Source organism: Lepidochelys olivacea (assembly GCF_965140295.1).
Source record: "Lepidochelys olivacea isolate rLepOli2 genome assembly, chromosome: 8".
In the NCBI taxonomy this organism is placed as follows: domain Eukaryota; kingdom Metazoa; phylum Chordata; order Testudines; family Cheloniidae; genus Lepidochelys; species Lepidochelys olivacea.
The window spans coordinates 79098670-79118629 of NC_140418.1; the positions used below are offsets into that span (position 1 = coordinate 79098670).

Below are 19960 nucleotides of genomic sequence, written 5' to 3' on the forward strand. Positions count from 1 at the left end.
TACCAGCTTAGGTTAAAAACTTCCCCAAAGCACAAATTCTTCCTTGTCCTTGGAATGGTATCGCTGCCACCACCAAGTGAGTTAGACAAAGATTTAGGAAAAGGACCACTTGGAGTTCCTGTTCCCCAAAATATTCCCCCAAGTCCCTTCACCCCCTTTCCTGGGGAGGCTTCAGAGTAAACAAGGTGAGCACAGACCAGACCCTTGGGTTTTTAGGACACTAAAAACCACAGTCAGATTCCTAAAAAACGAACTTTTATTATAAAGGAAAAAAAAGTAAAAGAAACACCTCTGTAAAAATCAAGATGGAAGATAATTTTACAGGGTAATAAAATTTAAAACACAGAGGATTCCCCTCTAGGCAAAATTTTAAAGTTACAAAAAAACAGGAATAAACCTTCCTCTTAGCATAGGGAAAATTCACAAGCTAAAACAAAAGATACTCTAACACATTTCCTTGCTGTTACTTACTAGTTCTGTAATTTTAGATGTATCATTCAATAGGAGCTGGATTACTTGCTTGGTCTCTCTTTGTCTCCAGAGAGAACAACAAAAGCCCAAAACAAAAACCTTCCCCCACAGATTTGACAGTATCTTCTCCCCTTATTGGTCCTTTTGGTCAGGTGCCAACCAGGTTATCTGAGCTTCTTAACCCTTTACAGGTAAAGGAGGGATTTTATGCTACCCTTAGCTGTATATTTATGACATATGCTTTTGATTTATGTCTATAAATTGAATATTTTTAGTCATCATCCTATAAACTGTTAGAGTTCAGCAAGCATTTCTTAGTTCATGATAGAAATAATAAGACATTAAAATGGAACTTAAAACTTTTAGCTTCTCACAATGTAACCCTCTTTATTGAATCCCTCAGTTACAAACATTGGAATATTTTTAGTATCCACCAATTAAATGCAAAAGCTACACTAATGCAGTTAAAATTAAAAAGCCAGGAAATACAGAAGTTTGGATTTCTACAGCAACATTGTCAGCCAAGTTGCATGACATACATACTACATATTTCCTTTCTGTTTTTATATCGTTAAATGAATGGTTTAATATTTAATATAGTATTGTTTCCATTTTTAATATATACCAAAAGATACTCAGAATGTTCAGTGTGGCTAAGCTAATGTCACTTTAAGGACCTATTGGATTTGCACACATTTTCATTTTAACCATGCAGCCAAATGATGTTTTAATATAGGTTTTTCTATTAATTTTGTTGTGTTTTAGAAAAATGCAATTTCCTATTTTAAATAATCCCAATTAAGCTTTCAAGTGAGAAGACTTCGGAAGGGGGGAATTTCCACTACTGCTACACTTGCTGCTATTCTGTGGCTGGAAATCGTCTTCAGACTGTTTACAGGGCATCAGCTTACATTTAAGCTCCATCTGTACTAACAAATTGACCCATTGTTGGCAACAGCTGCAACAGGTCCCACTAAGATGGTGTTAAAAACATTTTAATTACTAGTGTAAATGGGACAAAACTGTTTTCAGCATCACTGATCATGCATTCGGTAATGATATTGAAGTGGGTTTTCTTCATTCTACAGTAGCAGTCAAATCCTTTTCAACACCAGTTTCGAGGCTCTTTGCTGATGCTGGTTGTCAGCAATGAGTCAAATTCCTACTGCAGACAGGGCAAGAGTCCGTCCTACAAAGCTTACATCTCCGTGTAATAAAACAAGGCTTAAATCTATGTCTGTATCCTCTATATCCGTCCGGTCATCCATTAGCTTAAAAAAGCAGTTTTAGTTGATGGTGAAAAACTTGAACTTACTAATCAGTCTTCCTGAGTCACTCTCTCTTTCCATCTTCCAGTCGGAATAAATAACTTCACCATCCTGTGATGCCAGAAAAATCAAATAAATGCAAACAGAAGCTGGGTGAAATATTTATAGCAAAAGCTTTAGTCAAAAGGTGCCTATTTTTAGTTTGTAAAATTGGAGTCTCTTTACTAAATGTAAATTTTTAGGTACATTTAATGTGAACATGTTTTAGCATGACTGCAAAAATGGGGCAAATGTTCACTTACTTTATCAGTTGGGTTGTTTTAATTAAAAAAAAAAACCCTGCAGTCTTCAGGAAAAACTCACCAATCAGCATTTATAGGGCATTCTTCATGTAGAGCTGGAGTAGTTCACATGTATTATATGGACCTTGCCCCACAGTTTTAGGAAAAGGTGGCAGCAACAGAGAAAAATTATTTCAACGGGAACCCCAAAATGGAAGAAATGCAGGAAATTTTTAAAAGACACCCTTTTAAATTGTTCAATTTTGGCAGCTAGATCTAGTTTAAAGAGGATAGAAGCTGGAACATTAGGCTTATTTTTAATACAGGACTAAATTACGGAAAAAAATTCAAAATATGATAAAGCTTTCATGAGACTTCTAGGGGAAACCTTGCAATAAACATTACTGTCCTAATAGTTCTGGCAATGGGAATAAGGACATTTTATGTGTTCCTAGGTTTAAGAATTAAGTTCAACACCTTTTGGCTAGGATTTCCAATGGAGCCTAGGGGAATTAGCCACCCAACTCCCACTGACTTTCAATCCCAGCCTTTAAACATGAGTGTATGGCCCAGCGATCTTTTAAAGTAAAATATTTATATAAATGTGTCAAAATGGGCTACAAAGGCAAGGCAAATTCTGAGTTAAAAAACTACTGATTAACTCATAAAGAAAACATGTACATGTACCAGTCTGTGTAAACTGTCCAGCACACTCCCGCTATTTTAAGAATGATCAGTCATAGATTATAATCAAAATGTTTAACTTACTTCAGTTCCAACAAAAAAGTTGGTGGGGATATTCTCCAATATCTGAAGAGCTTTGGCTGAAGGGACCTTTAACTGCTTATAAGGATTTTCATCTCCAAATATTTCTGGTTTGACTTGGTATTGCATCTTATCTTGAAAAGAGTATGGATATAATCATTTGGTTATATAGGGAAATGTACTAGATCAGGCATTTTATTTTCCTTACTAAGGTAATTCCAGGGTGAGGGGTTAGAACTTTCAAGATGAGAAATAAGGAAGGGAAGAAAATTCTGGAGAAGAGTGAACCTAGTATGGCATGGAATAGAATGTTACCTTAATCTAGCAGGGGGAAAGAGGCTGAGCACATACAAATTGCTAGCAATACAAGGCAGGCGAAGCGGTACTCTTATGGTGCCTACACTTCAGATTTTTCATAAAATCTCCCACAGTTGCCCACCACTGATGCAGTTCCACTAGTGGCAGACACAGCGGGAGCACTAGCGTCGGCCAGTTTACGTGGTTAAAATGCTGATGACACACTAGGACTCCCAATGTTGCTACCCCGGCAGAGCTCTAACACTGCTGTAGCAATGGGAGTAAGTGATCATCCATCCTGAATTGGGTGGGACAATCCAAAATGCAGAGTTCAAGTCCCAGGCTGAATGACTCTGGGATAGCATTTGTCACAGATCCCTGAAGTGCCTGCTCCGTGCCTTCCAAGGCTCTGGGCGGCATCAGCCTGTTCCTGGGGGTGGGGGGCTGAGTTTGGCCTTAGCCCCTCCTTTGTCATGAGGCCTTGCCCCTGCTCCTCCTCTTACCCCTGAGTCCCTTCCCCCCGGCCAGGCCAGCAGCTGGAGCCAGGCTGTGGTAAGAGCCACCCTGGGCAGGTGGAGGACCCAGGGCTCCCCACAGCGGGCCAGCTCTTACCATGGCCTGGCTCTGGCTTTCGGCCTGGCCAGGGGACAGGGACTTGGGGTAAGAGGAGGAGCAGGGGTGATGTCACAGAGGGGGAGTTGCTCCTGCATGTGTCCTGCTTTTGCCTTTTGAAAAGGTGGTCACCCTAAATGGGAGAGGCTAAGAAAAACTCACAATACAGGATGTGCTTGTGGAGACAGCTATGCTGCAACCATGTAAATGGATAAGCAGGGTAGTAGGTCTGGGATGATAGCCAGAAAAATCTGTCACTTGAGAATCCTAAGCACTGCTGGAAAAGGTGTGATGGAAAACCCTGACTTCAGAGAATAACTGAGTCTGGGCACAATCCTATGAATATTTATGCACCCAAGTGGTCTCATTGACTTCAGTGGGACTATACAAATGAGTAACATTTCTCTGGTATAGATGTATTTGCTCTCTAGATTGAGCTTGTTGGCTGCTAACAGTGAATGTATATTTGTTTAAATAAATGTTTCACTTGGAATTAAAAAATATAGCAATATTTCTCTTGGTCTTTCTTTCGTTTAGACCAAACTTGACTAGGCAATGCCCCTTTCAACCTCAGGGGAAAAACATGATCACCAGTAATGAAAGTGTCTAACACTTGCTGGAGCCTGTGTTGTTCTTATAAAACTTTTCATGTATCTCCAGAACTTGATAAAGACAATTGACAATGACTTCTGTTGTTCCAGAATTCTTACTTTCCTTCTTTGACAAGGGCTCAGTAGCAAGTTGGAATTAAACAGCTGAAAGATTAGTGTGTCTCTTGGATGCTCTCATTTTTTGGGGGCAGCGGGGAATTTGAAGTTTGCTATGTGAATATGTTAAGGTAGTGAGTTTGTAGAATTATTTATGAACTTTTTATTTAAAACTGTAGTTAGCAGTGGGCAGTACATAAATCTGATCCAGCACATCTTAGTAACAGAGTTATAGTGCTTCAGGGTCAGTGTGATAATGATTTCCAAAAGTATTTTTAAGGTCACATGCTGTCCCATTGGTACTAATTTGCTCCAAACCTTATAAATCTGCCTGATGATCGTTCACCATTCCAAATCTGCCTTGTCCCCCTTCGGTTGCCTTCCCCATTCTCCAAAGACTTTAATGATTTTTCAATATTTTCCTTTTGATTGCTGTTTTACCAACGCAAGGAGGAAGGATGGTCTACCCATTAACGTGGGACTCAGAAGAATTGGGTTAAATTACCTGATCAGTCAGTGACCTGTGTGACCTTGAGCAAATCACTTAACCTTTCTGTGTCTTAGTTTATCCCTCTGTAAAATGGGGGTAATAGCACTTCTCTACCTTTTGAGGGACATGTGAGGATAAATACATTAAAGATTGTGTGGCAGTAACACTCAAATACTATGGTAATGGGAGCTATACAAGTACCTAAGATAGCATGATAGGTTTTCTCTCTGAATACTTTCTCTGAAAGTATTATCGTACAGAAGACTAATAATTTCTGATGCAAAGTAAGCAAATAGAAGACTTGCCTCAGGAGTAGAAAATTAGTAAGGAAAGGTTCATTTAAAATAAAACCCCAGGTTAATAAATTTCTAACAGTGGCTCTAAAGGAGGAAATCACACATAGTACTGACCAAGGCTCAATTCACTTTAATGGGAATAAGTACTCCTGAGAAAAACAGCTTGCTAGTATAACTTCTAATGAGATCTGATAACCTGTGACCCATTGCTAGAGAATTCTGTTCTTCTCATACTGTATGTGTTCATTACCTTCACCATGCCATGATATACCAGTAAATTTAGGAAAACAGGTCCACTAGTTACAGTATATTTATGTTGCTTATCTTTTATTCTATATGCAGAGAAAAATCATCTTACCAAAATACTTACATGTCAAAAATATCCACTGAAAATATTACCTTGCATTTTGTAATGGAAATGCTCGTCCACTAGGCTAATTTTGGTAGGACTATAGTCTCCACTTGTGTCGCTCTTGGATAGGTTTGCCTGTTTAGTACAAAGGGAGTATTTGATAACTCATTTTGTCAAACACTTGAGGCATATGTCTAAATTGCTTTCTGTTGTAATGGTAAAGACCTGTCAGTCTGAAGTGCATTCTTCAGATTCCACAAATCCTTCCAACACCACCTTTGCTAGCTTCCAACGCCGCCTTTGCTAGCAGTAGGTAAAATGTGACTCAGCGGTCTAGCCGACATTATGCTTTTCCCTCTAAAATTTCTCACTGTTGCCACTTCAATGTCAGCTCCACTGGTGGTAGTCCCAGTGGCCACTCGTGTTTTAACAAACATGTCTCTAGACCTGCTCTGACCAGGATAGACAACCTGGTGGTAAAAGTGCTTGTATACATTACTACTTCCACTGTAGCCTGAGTTTATTCAGAAATTCTTAGATCGTTTTAAAGTTCTTGTAAGCTAAGTTTGGAAAGTATTTGTCCTATTCTGTTCATGTTATAGGGATTCAAATATGCCCCTACACGAATCACAACAAAATTTAAAAGGAAAATCACAATACTGTGAACATTTACATGGTAAGATTTGGGGTGAGGGGGTGGAGAGTGAGCCCACATACACTCACCCCGCAGCAGTGGCTCCTATCCTGCAGGTCTGGACCTGGCTCCCTACTCGGGGCATTGTGACCGAGTGCCCAGGGGTGACAGTACCACTCAGGTTTGACCAGTGGGATTAGGGTTGGAGTACTGGGACCGAGGGTGCTTCTACTGGTGGTTGGTGCCCTGTTGGCAGGGCAAAGAGGCAGCAGCAATAAAGAGACTTAGGTATATTGTCTCCAAAGAGAGAGAGCTGAATTTTCATACCTTTTCCCCTAAAACCATGACTTTTTTACTAAATTTAGCAGGATTGCACTGTGATTTTATTTTTAATTTAAAAATGCCATGACAACTCTGCAGGCCTATACATTATATACAGTACCTTAATGAGAGGTCTCCAGGAGAGATCTAGATGTTTAAAAGTAGTCGGTACATCAGGGGGAGCCTCGATAACCTTGTCTTCTTTTACTTTCTCGAATGAACTCTGGATAGTAGCTTTGGGGGCTCGAAGATCCCAAAATAATATGGAGCTCCACAAAAGCAGAGATTGTAGGTTATTGCTATTCGTATGCTTAAAAATCATTTAAATTTTTCAATAAGCTTTTGTATAATTGTTTTTTTATCTTCAAAATTAGTATAGCAATAGATGCAAGAGTTTGGGGAACAGAGAAATGGAGAACTAGTTTATAGCTACTTTTGTACACTATGGCATATAGTTACTCCACATTTTGTCCTCACTCTCTTCTTAATCATATACTGTAGCTAAATAAGCATCATACAGTTTAAGAAAACTACACACTCAGTGGATGAAATGCACTCCCGTGCATAGAGCCTAATTACTTGGTCTGGGACTGTGTCTGCTGTGCAGCCTCTGGGTTGGAGTTGCATCCACAGCCCTGCCAGCCAGTTGAAGAATATAAGAAATGTCATACTGGTCTGACTCAAGGGCCATCTAGTCCAGCACCCTGTCTCTGACGGTGGCCAGTAGTGGATGCTTCCTGAATGAAATGAGTTGTACTGGCAAAAGGACTATGTGCAGGTCTAACTCCATCTACACTAGGGCTTTTGCCAGTTTAGAAATTTTATTAAAAACCCACACTAATTGACATTACTATTCAAGAAAAAGTTTCTTGTGTAGACATGGCCTTAGGTTATTTAGCAGCCTTCTGTGCATAAATACAGTTCTGTGGCCTTCCAGGACAATCTACGTGGGGTCAGCACAGATGCTTTTTCTGTGGCACAGAGTGAGCATGAAAGCACCTCTGTAAGGCTGTCCAGCTAGTGGACCCCACACACTGCCCTTATGTGGGGTTTAAGTGATGTGGTGGTCCGTGTGCTGGCCCTCTGCAATAGGATGAATTTCATCTATTCCAGATAGCTTTGTAGGAATTCAGAACTTTGTCAGTTACACCATTGAATATATGCTGAAATATTTAGCAGAGAGAAGGAATAAGGTATATTTAGAAGGATTTTCAAAGGAATTCAGGAGATGTTTTGTGCCTATGAAAACATTTGTAGAATGCATTACCAATCAGGAGAGCAGGTTACAAGCTGCACACAAACTCCAGTTCTGTTTTCAAAAGCAATGCCCATTCTGTTAACCTAAAATAATAATTAATTAATAATACAGGGAGGTGGAGATGAGAAATGGCAACAAATTATTATCAACAAAGCTACTTCTTCACCGCCTCTAAAAACAAACTTTAAGAAAGAGAGCCTCTCGCTGTGGGCTGTACAACTCCCCTGATACAGCTTTCAGAGTAGCAGCCGTGTTAGTCTGTATTCGCAAAAAGAAAAGGAGGACTTGTGGCACCTTAGAGACTAACCAGTTTATTTGAGCATGAGCTTTCGTGAGCAAGTCAGGGCTCATTAGCCCATTGATATGAAAATGAAACAAACACGTTTTACCAAAACAAACATACTGCAAGCAAATCAGTTAGTGCCTTGATATTCAGAAATGCCAAGCATGTAGAACTTGAAATGAGGTCAATGAGATCTTAAGTTACTGGCACAACTGAAAATCAGGCCCTCAGTTGTCAAATATGTGAGTACCTAATATCCATCCTCTTGTAAATTTCATCCTGCTTAAACAAATAGCAAATCAGTGAAGATTCAATGGTAAACAACTACATAGTGAAATTGCAATTCAAAAAGTGAATATCTCAAACGATACTTGCTTATAGTAATTATAAATAATTTAGTTTTTATTGGGCTTCTTATGTTTTCCCAATAACACTTTTCTCTGAATTGATCATTTTTTTTTACTTATTTCCTCTCTTTTTAGATCAAAACAGAAAATTAGATTTACATTTAAACTTATTCAGAAAATAAAAGAATAGCAAAGTGCTGATGAAATAATGCAAGTTATTGATTCCAGTAATGTTTTCTGATCTTATTTTCAAACCTAATTCCCAATCTCAAAAAGATGAAAATGTATGTACACAATGGAATCTTTGTCCAAAGAAAGAATTGACTACTTCCGGATAATTGGCAAAACCTGCATTTATCAGCTACTCAAGAAAGTTGCATCCATTCTTTTAACACTTTGTAAGCCAAATCCTTCTAAATGTTCTCAAACAAACATGGCCACTGAAGTCAAAGGGTTATTTGCATGGGTAAGGAAGGCTGGATTAGAATCAGAATGTAGTTTGTTTATTTTCTATCATGCAGTTTTGTAATATTGGATTTGCTGATCCTGTGCCAATGTAGCACTGATGCTGTAGACAGACCCTGAGTTGAACCACTGGCAAATATGTATGTACTCTTCTGTGGAGGCCTTGTCTTTATACGTGTATATACAGTGCCAAGAGGGGGTTGTGGGTACTATCACAATATAATTAGTGATTAATGTGCAATGTATCAATCTTCCTTCCAAAGATGTATATGCATTGTCTTCTCCACAGTCTTCACTCGAGCGTTAATGCAGTAGCAACTGAGTCTTAAAAACTTAGTTACAAGAAATTCTCAAGGTAACATCCTCTTTGGGTGGTGGGTCAGATTTTTTCAACCTGGCCTCTTTTTTGCACACCTCACTAATCCTACTACTTAGACAGCAAATGATCACCTTGGGCTGACTCATGGAATCCCTCTTTCCCTCCCACACTAACTTTAGAGGTAGCTGGATGGGCCCTTAAGATACTGTGAATGGAGCACTATGAATAGGATAGAAAGTAAATGTAGGTGCAATTTTTGTGGGTGCAACTTCTATCTAGAAAAAGGAGAAAAAGTCATTTCTGGCAACTAAGTTGTTTAGGTGACCTAGGAAGTTATTGCTTTAACTTCTTGGAGTCGGGCAAGGAATTCCCATAGTAGAGTTAATATACAAAAAGAAAAGGAGTACTTGTGGCACCTTAGAGACTAACCAATTTATTTGAGCATCAGCTTTCATGAGCTACAGCTCACTTCATCGGATGCATAAAGTGGAAAATACAGTGGGAAGATTTATATACACACAGACCATGAAAAAATGAGTGTTTATCATACACACTGTAAGGAGAGGTTTCAGAGTAACAGCCGTGTTAGTCTGTATTCGCAAAAAGAAAAGGAGTACTTGTGGCACCTTAGAGACTAACCAATTTATTTGAGCATAAGCTTTCGTGAGCTACAGCTCACTTCATCGGAAAGCTTATGCTCAAATAAATTGGTTAGTCTCTAAGGTGCCACAAGTACTCCTTTTCTTACTGTAAGGAGAGTGATCACTTAAGACGAGCTATTACCAGCAGGAGAGTGGGGTGGGGGAAGAGAAAACCTTTTGAAGCGATAATCAAGATGGGCCATTTCCAGCACATTTCCAGGAGTTAACAAGAACGTCTGAGGAACAGTTTGGGGGAGGGGGGGAGGGAGGAATAAGCAAGGTGAAATAGTTTTACTTTGTGTAATGACTCAACCACTCCCAGTCTCTATTCAAGCCTAAATTAATTGTATCCAATTTACAAATTAATTCCAATCCAGCAGTCTCTCCTTGGAGTCTATTTTTTAAGTTTTTTTGTTGAAGAATAGTCACTTTGAGGTCAGAAATCGAGTGACCAGAGAGATTGAAATGTTCTCCGACTGGTTTATGAATGTTATAATTCTTGACATCTGATTTGTGTCCATTTATTCTTTTACATAGAGACTGTCCAGTTTGACCAATGTACATGGCAGAGGGGCATTGCTGGCACATGATGGCATATATCACACTGGTAGATGTGCAGGTGAACGAGCCTCTGATAGCGTGGCTGATGTGATTAGGCCCTATGATGGTGTCCCCTGAATCTATACTCTCCTGCTGGTAATAGCTCATCTTAAGTGATCACTCTCCTTACAATGTATATGATAAACACCCATTTTTTTCATGGTCTGTGTGTATATAAATCTCCCCACTGTATTTTCCACTTTATGCATCCGATGAAGTGAGTTGTAGCTCATGAAAGCTTATGCTCAAATAAATTGGTTAGTCTCTAAGGTGCCACAAGTACTCCTTTTCTTTTTGCGAATACAGACTAACACGGCTGCTACTCTGAAACCAGTTAATATACAGTAACTCCTCACTTAATGTTGTCCTGGTTAATGTTGTTTCATTGTTACGTTGCTGATCTATTAGGGAACAAGCTTGTTTAAAGTTGCGCAATGCTCCCTTATAACGTGGTTTGGCAGCTGCCTGCTTTGTCCACTGCTTGGAGGATTCTCAGGAAGAGCAGCCTCTCCTTGTGGGGATTAGAACCGGCCCAGGGGGAAGGGCGGTCATTGTTTGGCATTCTAGGATGCAGTCAGAAATACAGTACTGAGCCCAAGTACTACTGAGATTATTATAAATAATTTCATCTTGTAACACCTGATCTGCAGTTCACACACTGCTTTTATTAGTCATTTGTTAAAAATATAAAGAAAAAGTAATAAAATATCCATTGAAACTCACCTCAAAATAGTCTGGCAGCCAGTGTATATCTGTTATTACTGTTTTATGGCCATATTCTATGGAAGAGACTGCACAATATCTCACAAAATGTGGTTCCTTACCACTTTGTTGTGCTTGTATAAACGTTGGCTAGAGAAGTTTTTAAAAGATACATTTTAAAAGGTATGTTTTGCAAAATACAACATTAGTTATCAAGAAAAAAAGAGGAAACTTCTCATATTGTTAATGTCCCTTTACAGTATTTTAGTTCAACCTAGAAACCTTTCTAGGGCTCTGATCTAAAGCCCATTAAAGTCAATGTAAAGTCTCACTCAGCTTTGAATCAGACCCTGGCATACCATACTCTAAAATTTATGTCCACAATTGCTCCACCCACCTCCAATATAGCATTATTTCTTCCACTGTGCTCTCAGGCCTTCCTTCTAATTACCCACTTTTGTATCCTCTTTCCATTCTCATCTTTGTGCCTTCTTCCATACCACACACTCTGCCTGGAACTATCTCCCTCATTCCATGAGCCAAACCACCTTCCCTCTACCCTTTAAATCTGTCCTTTAAAACACACTTCCATACACACCTTTAGCACTGGGGAAAATTTCTGTTCTGCTTTCAGTTTATACCTCATCCAATACTGATTTGATCTATTCGGTAGCTTCCTGGGGGTAGGGCTGAATACACTGTTGGTGCTCAATAAATAACAATGCCCTATTGTATCTCTGGTCTGTGTGGATTACAGTAATATTATTTATCTGAGTTGATGATGTAGATATGAGATTTTGATAAAGATTTATTTTGTTGCCTCACGTATTGGAATACAAACAGTCTAGTTAGTACTTCATTGCCAGGCTGATATTTCCTTCATTTTAAGCCTGCATTCCCTTTCCCATATTTTATTTCCTAACTTTCTCTCATTTTCCTTCCCCCCCCCCTTTTTTTTAATTCACAGCAGGGCATACTCCAGCACTAAATACAGAACTCAAGTACTAACCATATTAACAGCAGTGTTCTTGCTTCCACCAGCACCAGTTTTAGCATTCTGCAGCTTTTCTTCATACTCAGAAATGTCCCACAGTACAACCTATGAGGAGAAATGAATGTCCTTACAAAGTATTTTTTCTGTTTAAATGATAGATTAAAACATATTTCTGAACTGTAATATGAGCACTGTTTGAGACAAGAAGGAGGAAGGCTACTTTCTATACCAGAACTGGAGGGTGGTGTTTTTTTTTTAAGGTATTGCCTCTGTAGACCCTCACTGTAGCAGTCTCGTGCAACAAGACTGCAAATCCTAGAACCATCTGAGTCACTTAACAATTGGTTGGTCTGTGTAGCTTGTCACCCTGATCAAGCATTTCTAAGTGTTACCTTTAAAGTGATTGCTGAGGTTGTGGACTAAAAAACTGCTTCTATGACATCACATCCTCAGACTCAATAAAGGATTAGACATTTCTATGGATGATGAGAATGTTTACTGACAGGATAAAACATTTATACGGGATGTAAACTTTCATGTTTCATAAACCAACATTAATTGATGAAAGTTGGGAATAAAACTTCCCGTCCATAAAAATGTCTAATCCTTTTCTGAATTGTTTTAATCTCTTGGGGTCAGTAATATCTTGTGGTTCCACAGGTTAATTATGTGTTTGTAAAGAAGCAATTTCTTTTTTTAACAGATTAAATGCATTTCCTCTCAATTTTATTGTCCTGCACTTAGAACGGAAGAATTCCATGCACTGCTATAGGCTGGGGATCGACTGACTAAGCGGCAGTTCTGCAGAAAAGGACCTGCAGATTACAGTGGATGAGAAGCTGGATATGAGTCAACGGTATGCCCTTGTTGCCAAGAAGGCAAAAGGCATACTGAACTCCATTAGTAGGAGCATTGCCAGCAGTTGACGGAAGTAATTATTTCCCTCTATTCGGCACTGGGGAGGCCACATGTGGAGTACTGTGTCCAGTTTTGGGCCCCCCACTACAGAAAGGATGTGGACCAGTTGGAGAGTCCAGCGGAGGGCAACAAAAATTATTAGAGGGCTGGGGCACATGACTTATGAGGAGAGGCTGAGGGAACTGGGGTTATTAAGGGCTTGGCTACGCTTGCAAGTTAGAGTGCATTAAAGTAGCCCCAGGCGCCCTAGCTCCTGAGGTGTCCACAGTGGCAAGGCATGTATAGCGCCTGGACTCTGTAGCTGGAGCGCTCCTGGTAATCCACCTCTATAAGAAGCATAAAGCTTGCTGCGCCCCGGCTGAAACAAGGTCAGTGTGGACAAGGTGTTGCATTACTGTGCTGTGATTGGCCACCAGAAATGCCCCATAATCCCCTGAAGTCAAGTGGCCACTCTTCTCATTCTGTTGAAATCGGCCGCAGGCATGCGGATATTCCCTTTCAAAGCTCAGTTTCTGACAGCCAGCATGCTTATCTGCTCTGGGACAAAGCAAACCGTTAGTGTGGAATGCTGCCATTGTGAGTGTGTGTGAGAGAGGGGAGAGGGTCTGCTGCTGTCTGAACTTACAAGACAACATTCTGACACACTCTTAGCCCCCTAGAACACACTGTCTCTCCCCCCCATACACACAACACACTTCCTGTCACACTCCACCCCCTTCCTCCCCACATTTGAAAAGCACGTTGCAACTACTTGCACACCGGGATAGCTACCACAGTGCACTGCTCTTTGTGGCGTTGCAAGAGCTGCTAATGTGTCCACGCCAGTGCGCTTTGCAGCTGACAGTGTAAACACACGGCAGCATTTTCCCTGCTGTGGTCTCCGAAGGCTGGTTTAACTCCCAGCGCTCTACATCTGCAAGTGTAGCCAAGCCCTTAGTCTGCAGAAGAGAAGAGTGAGGGGGAGAGTCTAACAGATTCTTTTGTTCCTGTGAGGCTGGGTTTGTCCCATACCTGCCCTGATGAAGTGTGAACTGCTTCTCTGCTCTTGGAGAGTTTTTGCCTGGGCTTATTTTAAGCCATGAGGATACATTTTCAGCCTCATAACTACATACATGAAATTATAACCTGTAAGATTACTATAACATCACTGTAACAACAATGCTCAGTGCCTTCCGAAGACACCCGCTATGACAAACTTTGCATTGGATGCCACACAATCATTTTATAAAGATGAACATGGGGGTGTAGGGTGTTCCCCTGAGGTACAGTGTCACACTATTTCATTAGGAGGGTGGAGAAGCACTGGAATGGGTTACCTAGGGAGGTGGTGAAATCTCTGTCCTTAGCTGTTTTTAAGGCCAGTTTGACACAGCCCTGGCTGGGATGATTTAGTTGGGATTGGTCCTGCTTTGAGCAGGGGGTTGGACTACATGAGCTCCTGAGGTTTCTTCCAGCCTTAATCTTCTATGATTCTATGTCTCCTTGTTTTTGTATTATGGTAGAGGATAAATGGGGTGCCCAACTATATCTTTTGTACCATTTATCATTTTATTCTCTATCATGTTCATATTTTATTGATTTCCTCTCTAGAACCAAAAAAGTAGGAGAACTCTAAAGATGGGAAGCATTCATATTCTAAAGCCACAATGACGTACAAGCAGGGACATGGATCTGGACATGGCCTGGTGCAACTGGTAACAGACACGCAGGTACTATTGGTCCAAGGAAAGGCCCACACTTCTGCCATATTGGAGATGAAGGATAAAGGCAGCATAGCCCTCCTAAAGACAAGCATCTACCGAAACCATGAAGAAGTTATGATCACAGTCTGCTTTAGTACCATCTACATCAAGGAAGCTGGACTGATCTGCTGTACTAGATCCCTCACAAGACCACAACTTCTTTACATATTCTCCCTTCCTTTAAGGTATCTGGTGCTGTCCCCTGGCAGACAGGATACTAACTAGACAGACTGCTGATCTGATCAAGCATGGTAATTTCTATGTTTTTTCTACGACCTGCTATCAATGGATGAAAATGCTCCGTTTCTGGAGCCAAGAGACCTGGATGGGTCTAGAGATTTCAGTTAGCTTAGCCACTTAGATATGAGAAGTGGACATTTTTAGTCAACCCAGTACCCTTAGTGGTTCTGGGACATGAAGAATAGTATGCAATACTCCTAAGAGTGGCAACGTGCCAAGGCAATTCTATGGAGGAGAAACCTGAGATACTCCTTCTCATAAATTACCAACAAAACAGCAAAATGTATTAAAGAAAAAAAATGAGAGTCCATGAGGGTCACTGTCCAAACTGTTGTCCACAGTATGAGGAATTTCTTCAGATAAGATCATGCCTATCCTATCAGCATTATTTGGTGTGGAATACTCTCTTGTGCTGTCAAACCTCTCTCACAAGAGGGATTTAGACGCAGACATAGGTAGGGAACCACGAGGAATGTGGTTCCTTAAGATACTGAGAAGGAACAGGGGAATAGGACATAAAGTGCAGGCAACAGGATTTCCTTGTAGATATTTGATTATCCATTGGTTAAGAGACTTGGTTGCCCATACCTGCACAATAAAGGTACAAACCCTGTTTCACTACCACAGTGGGCTCATTTGTACAGAATCCATGGGAGCTGAAACTTGGGAATTTTTCCCACAAGTGGTGTGATTTGGCCATGTGTATTTTGACTGTGCTTCACTAGTTTATACAAACTACCAAGTTTGCTGCCATACTGCATTTTCCATTTGTTCAAGAACACTCAATATTCACTATTTAGTGCAGATACACTAATGTAGTAAATTAAAATTCAAAAATGAAGATTGACTAGAACAATCCACATAGAAAATAACGGAAGGAAAAAGAAAGGAACCAACACCTGTCCATTCATACAGCCTCCAGCAATGATATTGGGATCAGATGGACAGAACTCAAAGCAGTAGATATCTTCAGGGCAATCCAGCATTAACTAGAAAAAATAATAATCAATTGAGAAATGGAAAGATTGTTCCTTTGTTGTCTGAATGCTTTGAATATTTTAAAATCCTGTTTAAATACCTGAGGGTGAATAGGGTCAGAGAAACTCCAAAAAAGAATTGGTGACTTCCGCAACAACAGTTTACCCGATTGGGCAATGCGTTCTTCATAAGAAAGCCGCTCTGTTACTGACACTGCTATAATCCCTGATGGAGGGGAAAACAAACAACTTCATTGTCGATAAAGGGAAAATGTTAGCAGTTCTTAAAAAAAAAATGCTATGCCCACTTCAAGTGTTAATGGCTCTGTTAATTATTGCTTTATAGGTGACCTGTAAAGAGAGACAATTGGCTATGTCTCCTTTTCATATACATAGCCAATTTTCTTTCCCACTGTAGGTCACCTTTAAAGCAATAATTTTAGTTAATGAATGATTAGGCACCTTATAAATGCATGATGGAAGCCCAAGACCAGAATATGACACAATATTTTTGCTAAGAGTCGTTTAATTGTAATCTCAAAACTGGAATAACGTGATAGACATGGTTATGCTCTTGGGCACCCATTAAGAAACCAATTCCTTTATTGTTATACTTAAAAAGAAGGCAGATTTCCTGTGCATCCTCCAGTGTTGGTTATTCAATGGCATGTGTGGAGCTGCAATATCCCAAAGGAAGCACTGGAAAGCATTCAGAATGTATACTGGTGCTCTTTGCACTCAGGTGGAGCCACATAGCCAAGTGGTGGGGAGAAGTTGAAAGAGAAGCAGGGCCCCATGGAGAGTGTGTGCTTCTGGGATAATATGAGAAAGAAATTAGGCCCAGCACAATTACAGTCCCTTTAAATGGGTTTCACAAGGGGAAAATTTCCTTCCTATGTATTCTCTACTATACACTTGTACAAGAAATCATCTGGCCTACAACATTACCTCTTTGATTTCTACACAATATCTGTCCATATCCCACTTTATCTCAAATCAGTGGTTTCCACATTTAAAAGCCAATAAAACCTTTATCAATTTAAACTTTAAAGCTCTCAAACTATTTCAGGCATGAACTAAATATTTGATAAGCATTACCATAAATGGTTGGGTGCCAGCAAACACAGCTAACTGTTCTATGCTTCAGATAGTGCAGGTCTGTAAACGATTGGTATTCCTTAAGGTAAGCATCTGACTTGCCACCAAAGGCACTTTCATCTTCTGCTAATGCTTTCCAGTCATCAAAAAAGACATTCATTATTTCATTTTGCTGCAATGCTATTTCCACTCTGTTATGAAAATAATAGTTAACATTTTCAAAAATGTCAGATGTGAATATTCAATGGGATAATTACCCACTAATTCAATAGAGAGACATTTTTCATTTAAAAATTATGACCACATCCCCCAAAGTGGTATGCACATGGTTACCCTGTGCTGGTCAGTCCTCTCAAGAGAGCCCTTCACATTCAAATACACTTAAAAAAAAATAGACGTACTGTGCTATCACTTCACTTGTGTGTACTCAGATTTGATTTCAGTGGGCTTAGATTAGGCTCTTCAAGTTTACTGCCCGATCCTAGAACCCCAAGGATTTCAGTGGACTCCTCAAGTGAGTAAGAGCTGTAGAACTGGGCCCTCACAGTTTATAGTTCCTCCTTCTACTTAATCCAGCAGAGGAGTCCTAGGGCCACATCCTCAATTGATATAAATAGATGTAGCTCCCTGACTTTAATAGAGCTATGTCCATTTACACCTGCTGAGGATCTGGGCCATAATTTTTTGTTTGCCCATGAAAATGAATTTGTCATGAACTGTATTACTTGTTCCCATGTAAATGAATGTGATGTCACAAACCTATTACAGTATCAAGAAAGAAGAAAAATAGGCTAGGAAGATGCAGAATATAGAAAATTAGGAACTGCACTACTTGGACCAGACCACTGGTCCATCTAGAGCAGTATTCTGTCTCTGACAGCGGCCAATATCTGATGCTTCAGAGGAAGGTGTTAAAGTCACTTTATTGGACGAGTATGCAATAGCATTACTATGATGGAAGTACTTCAATAATTAGCAAAAGTGACAGTGTAGAGCAGTGGTGGGCAACCTGTGGCCCGTGGAGTATGGAAAAGCACATGGACTGAGTGAGACCTATACTTTAAATTTCAGATGGTTCAAAGTTTCTGTCAGTAAGAAAGTTTTTAATTGTGGCTTAACAGCTGACTAACTTGTTTTAGAGATTTGAAACCACCTTCCACAAAGCACAACACAACAGCATGGATTGGAGACACATGCATCAGAGAATTCAGTTTTTGTCTTGATTTTAAAACTAACAGTTACAAACCTAAAAAGAAAAGGAGTACTTGTGGCACCTTAGAGACTAACCAATTTATTTGAGCATGAGCTTTCGTGAGTTACAGCTCACACTCTGAAACCAGTTATAAACCTAAGTATATCGTGACACCTCTTGTATAGTTGTGTATACCGCTTTACTGAAGGTAAACTTTTATGCATATTGTTGCAACATTTTTACCTTAAAAGCACTGAGATAATAAATTCTTTCAGATCCTCAGATGACAAACACAGCTCTTTTTCTTCATCTGAGAACTCTCTGGGAAAATACTGTGTGGCTGCATTTCTTGGATAGGTCCTAAGCAATTTGGAACAAATTTTAACACAGGTAAGTTTGAAAGAATTTTTTTTTAAAGAAGCCTTATGATATATAAAAAATGGAAAGCTAACTATGTTAATTTTTTGCTAATGTTGTTAAGGTGATTTGGGTTGATACGACTTTGGAAGTGGGGGAGAACTTAGATGCACAGTATTTGAAAAGGTGCTCTCAGAGGACCTGACTCTGCTCTCATGCGGGATTTACAACTGTGTAACTCCATTGACTCCAATGAGTTATTCCTGGTTTACCTTACTGTTAGTGAGCTCAGAATCGGGACATAAATTAATAAATAATAATGAAGGGATTGTTTCCCTTTATAATTACTAAAAACTGTTAAATCAATTTCAAACTTACCACTTTGTTTGAGTACTCATTTCCCTTACTTTTGGAACGACTTGTGTACCAACATCTTTTTCAAGTTTCTTAATGATGAAATTTTTATCCTGATAGGATGTACATTCAATGTAGCCATCTTTTACACTTGAAGCATTTCTATCAGTAAATTTGACCTTTGAACCAAACTCTCTGCGCACTCGAGAAATCATATATTTAATCTGCAATACACCCAAAAGAAGAGATTTTCTGAAGTAACCACAGGAAAAATATTCTTGAAAGGCAAGTCCTTTAAAACAGCAAGATTCAGAGATCTGCAAGGTCACTTGTGGTGGTCACTTGTAAACAGAGTTCACAAACATTTATAGATTTTGAAATTCTGTACCTCTCTCATGAGCCCAAATTACCAATAAGTGTGTGTCATCATATTTTTTTATCTTTCTAAATTGTACAGGACTTCTGAATATTTTTTAAATTATTCCTAGCACTGAAAGGGATAATCCTGTTACTCTGAGATATCAAAATTGTCCATTTGCCCAAGTAACTACTTCACTTCTCTCTGGGAGAAATTTACTCTGCTCTGACAGCCACCACAAGGACTATATGCCACGTAAGCCAAATGCTATGTCAGACAGCAGATTCCAGAACAAACGGAAGAGAATACTGCATCCCATTTAAACTACATGGAGAATTTGGATTTCCCAGAGGTTAATGGGAGTTTTTCCATTGACTTGTTTGGAGCAGGATTGGGACCTTAAGTCAATAGAAAATAATTACAATGATCTAAATTGTAATTATTTGGCAAAGATATCAAAACTACCACCCCAAACCTTACGAATGGTGATGGGGATACTTAATGGCCAAAAGTGGCCATGACTTCTGTTTTACATCTCCAGCAGCAGAGTGCCTTCATTACAGTCTAGGGCACTGGATCATGTATGGATTTAAATGGAAAAGGAAAACATCAGAATCAGAA

At 39.6% G+C, this 19960-nt stretch overlaps 1 protein-coding gene across 2 annotated transcripts in view; it reads right to left on the bottom strand.

Moving 5' to 3' along the window:
- DNAI3 (dynein axonemal intermediate chain 3) overlaps positions 1 to 19960 on the bottom strand; it is a 55690-nt gene that overhangs the window by 12450 nt on the left and 23280 nt on the right. For both annotated transcript variants that reach the window (XM_084636110.1, XM_084636111.1), the window contains exons 7-18: positions 19006 to 19205; positions 18514 to 18630; positions 17079 to 17269; positions 16082 to 16206; positions 15903 to 15992; positions 12119 to 12208; positions 11131 to 11259; positions 7762 to 7835; positions 6616 to 6763; positions 5587 to 5674; positions 2789 to 2919; positions 1787 to 1850 (exon numbers count right to left, since the gene is read on the bottom strand). In XM_084636110.1, coding sequence (XP_084492236.1) covers positions 1787 to 1850; positions 2789 to 2919; positions 5587 to 5674; positions 6616 to 6763; positions 7762 to 7835; positions 11131 to 11259; positions 12119 to 12208; positions 15903 to 15992; positions 16082 to 16206; positions 17079 to 17269; positions 18514 to 18630; positions 19006 to 19205 — 1447 coding nt within the window. The remainder of the gene's footprint in view (positions 1 to 1786; positions 1851 to 2788; positions 2920 to 5586; positions 5675 to 6615; positions 6764 to 7761; positions 7836 to 11130; positions 11260 to 12118; positions 12209 to 15902; positions 15993 to 16081; positions 16207 to 17078; positions 17270 to 18513; positions 18631 to 19005; positions 19206 to 19960) is intronic.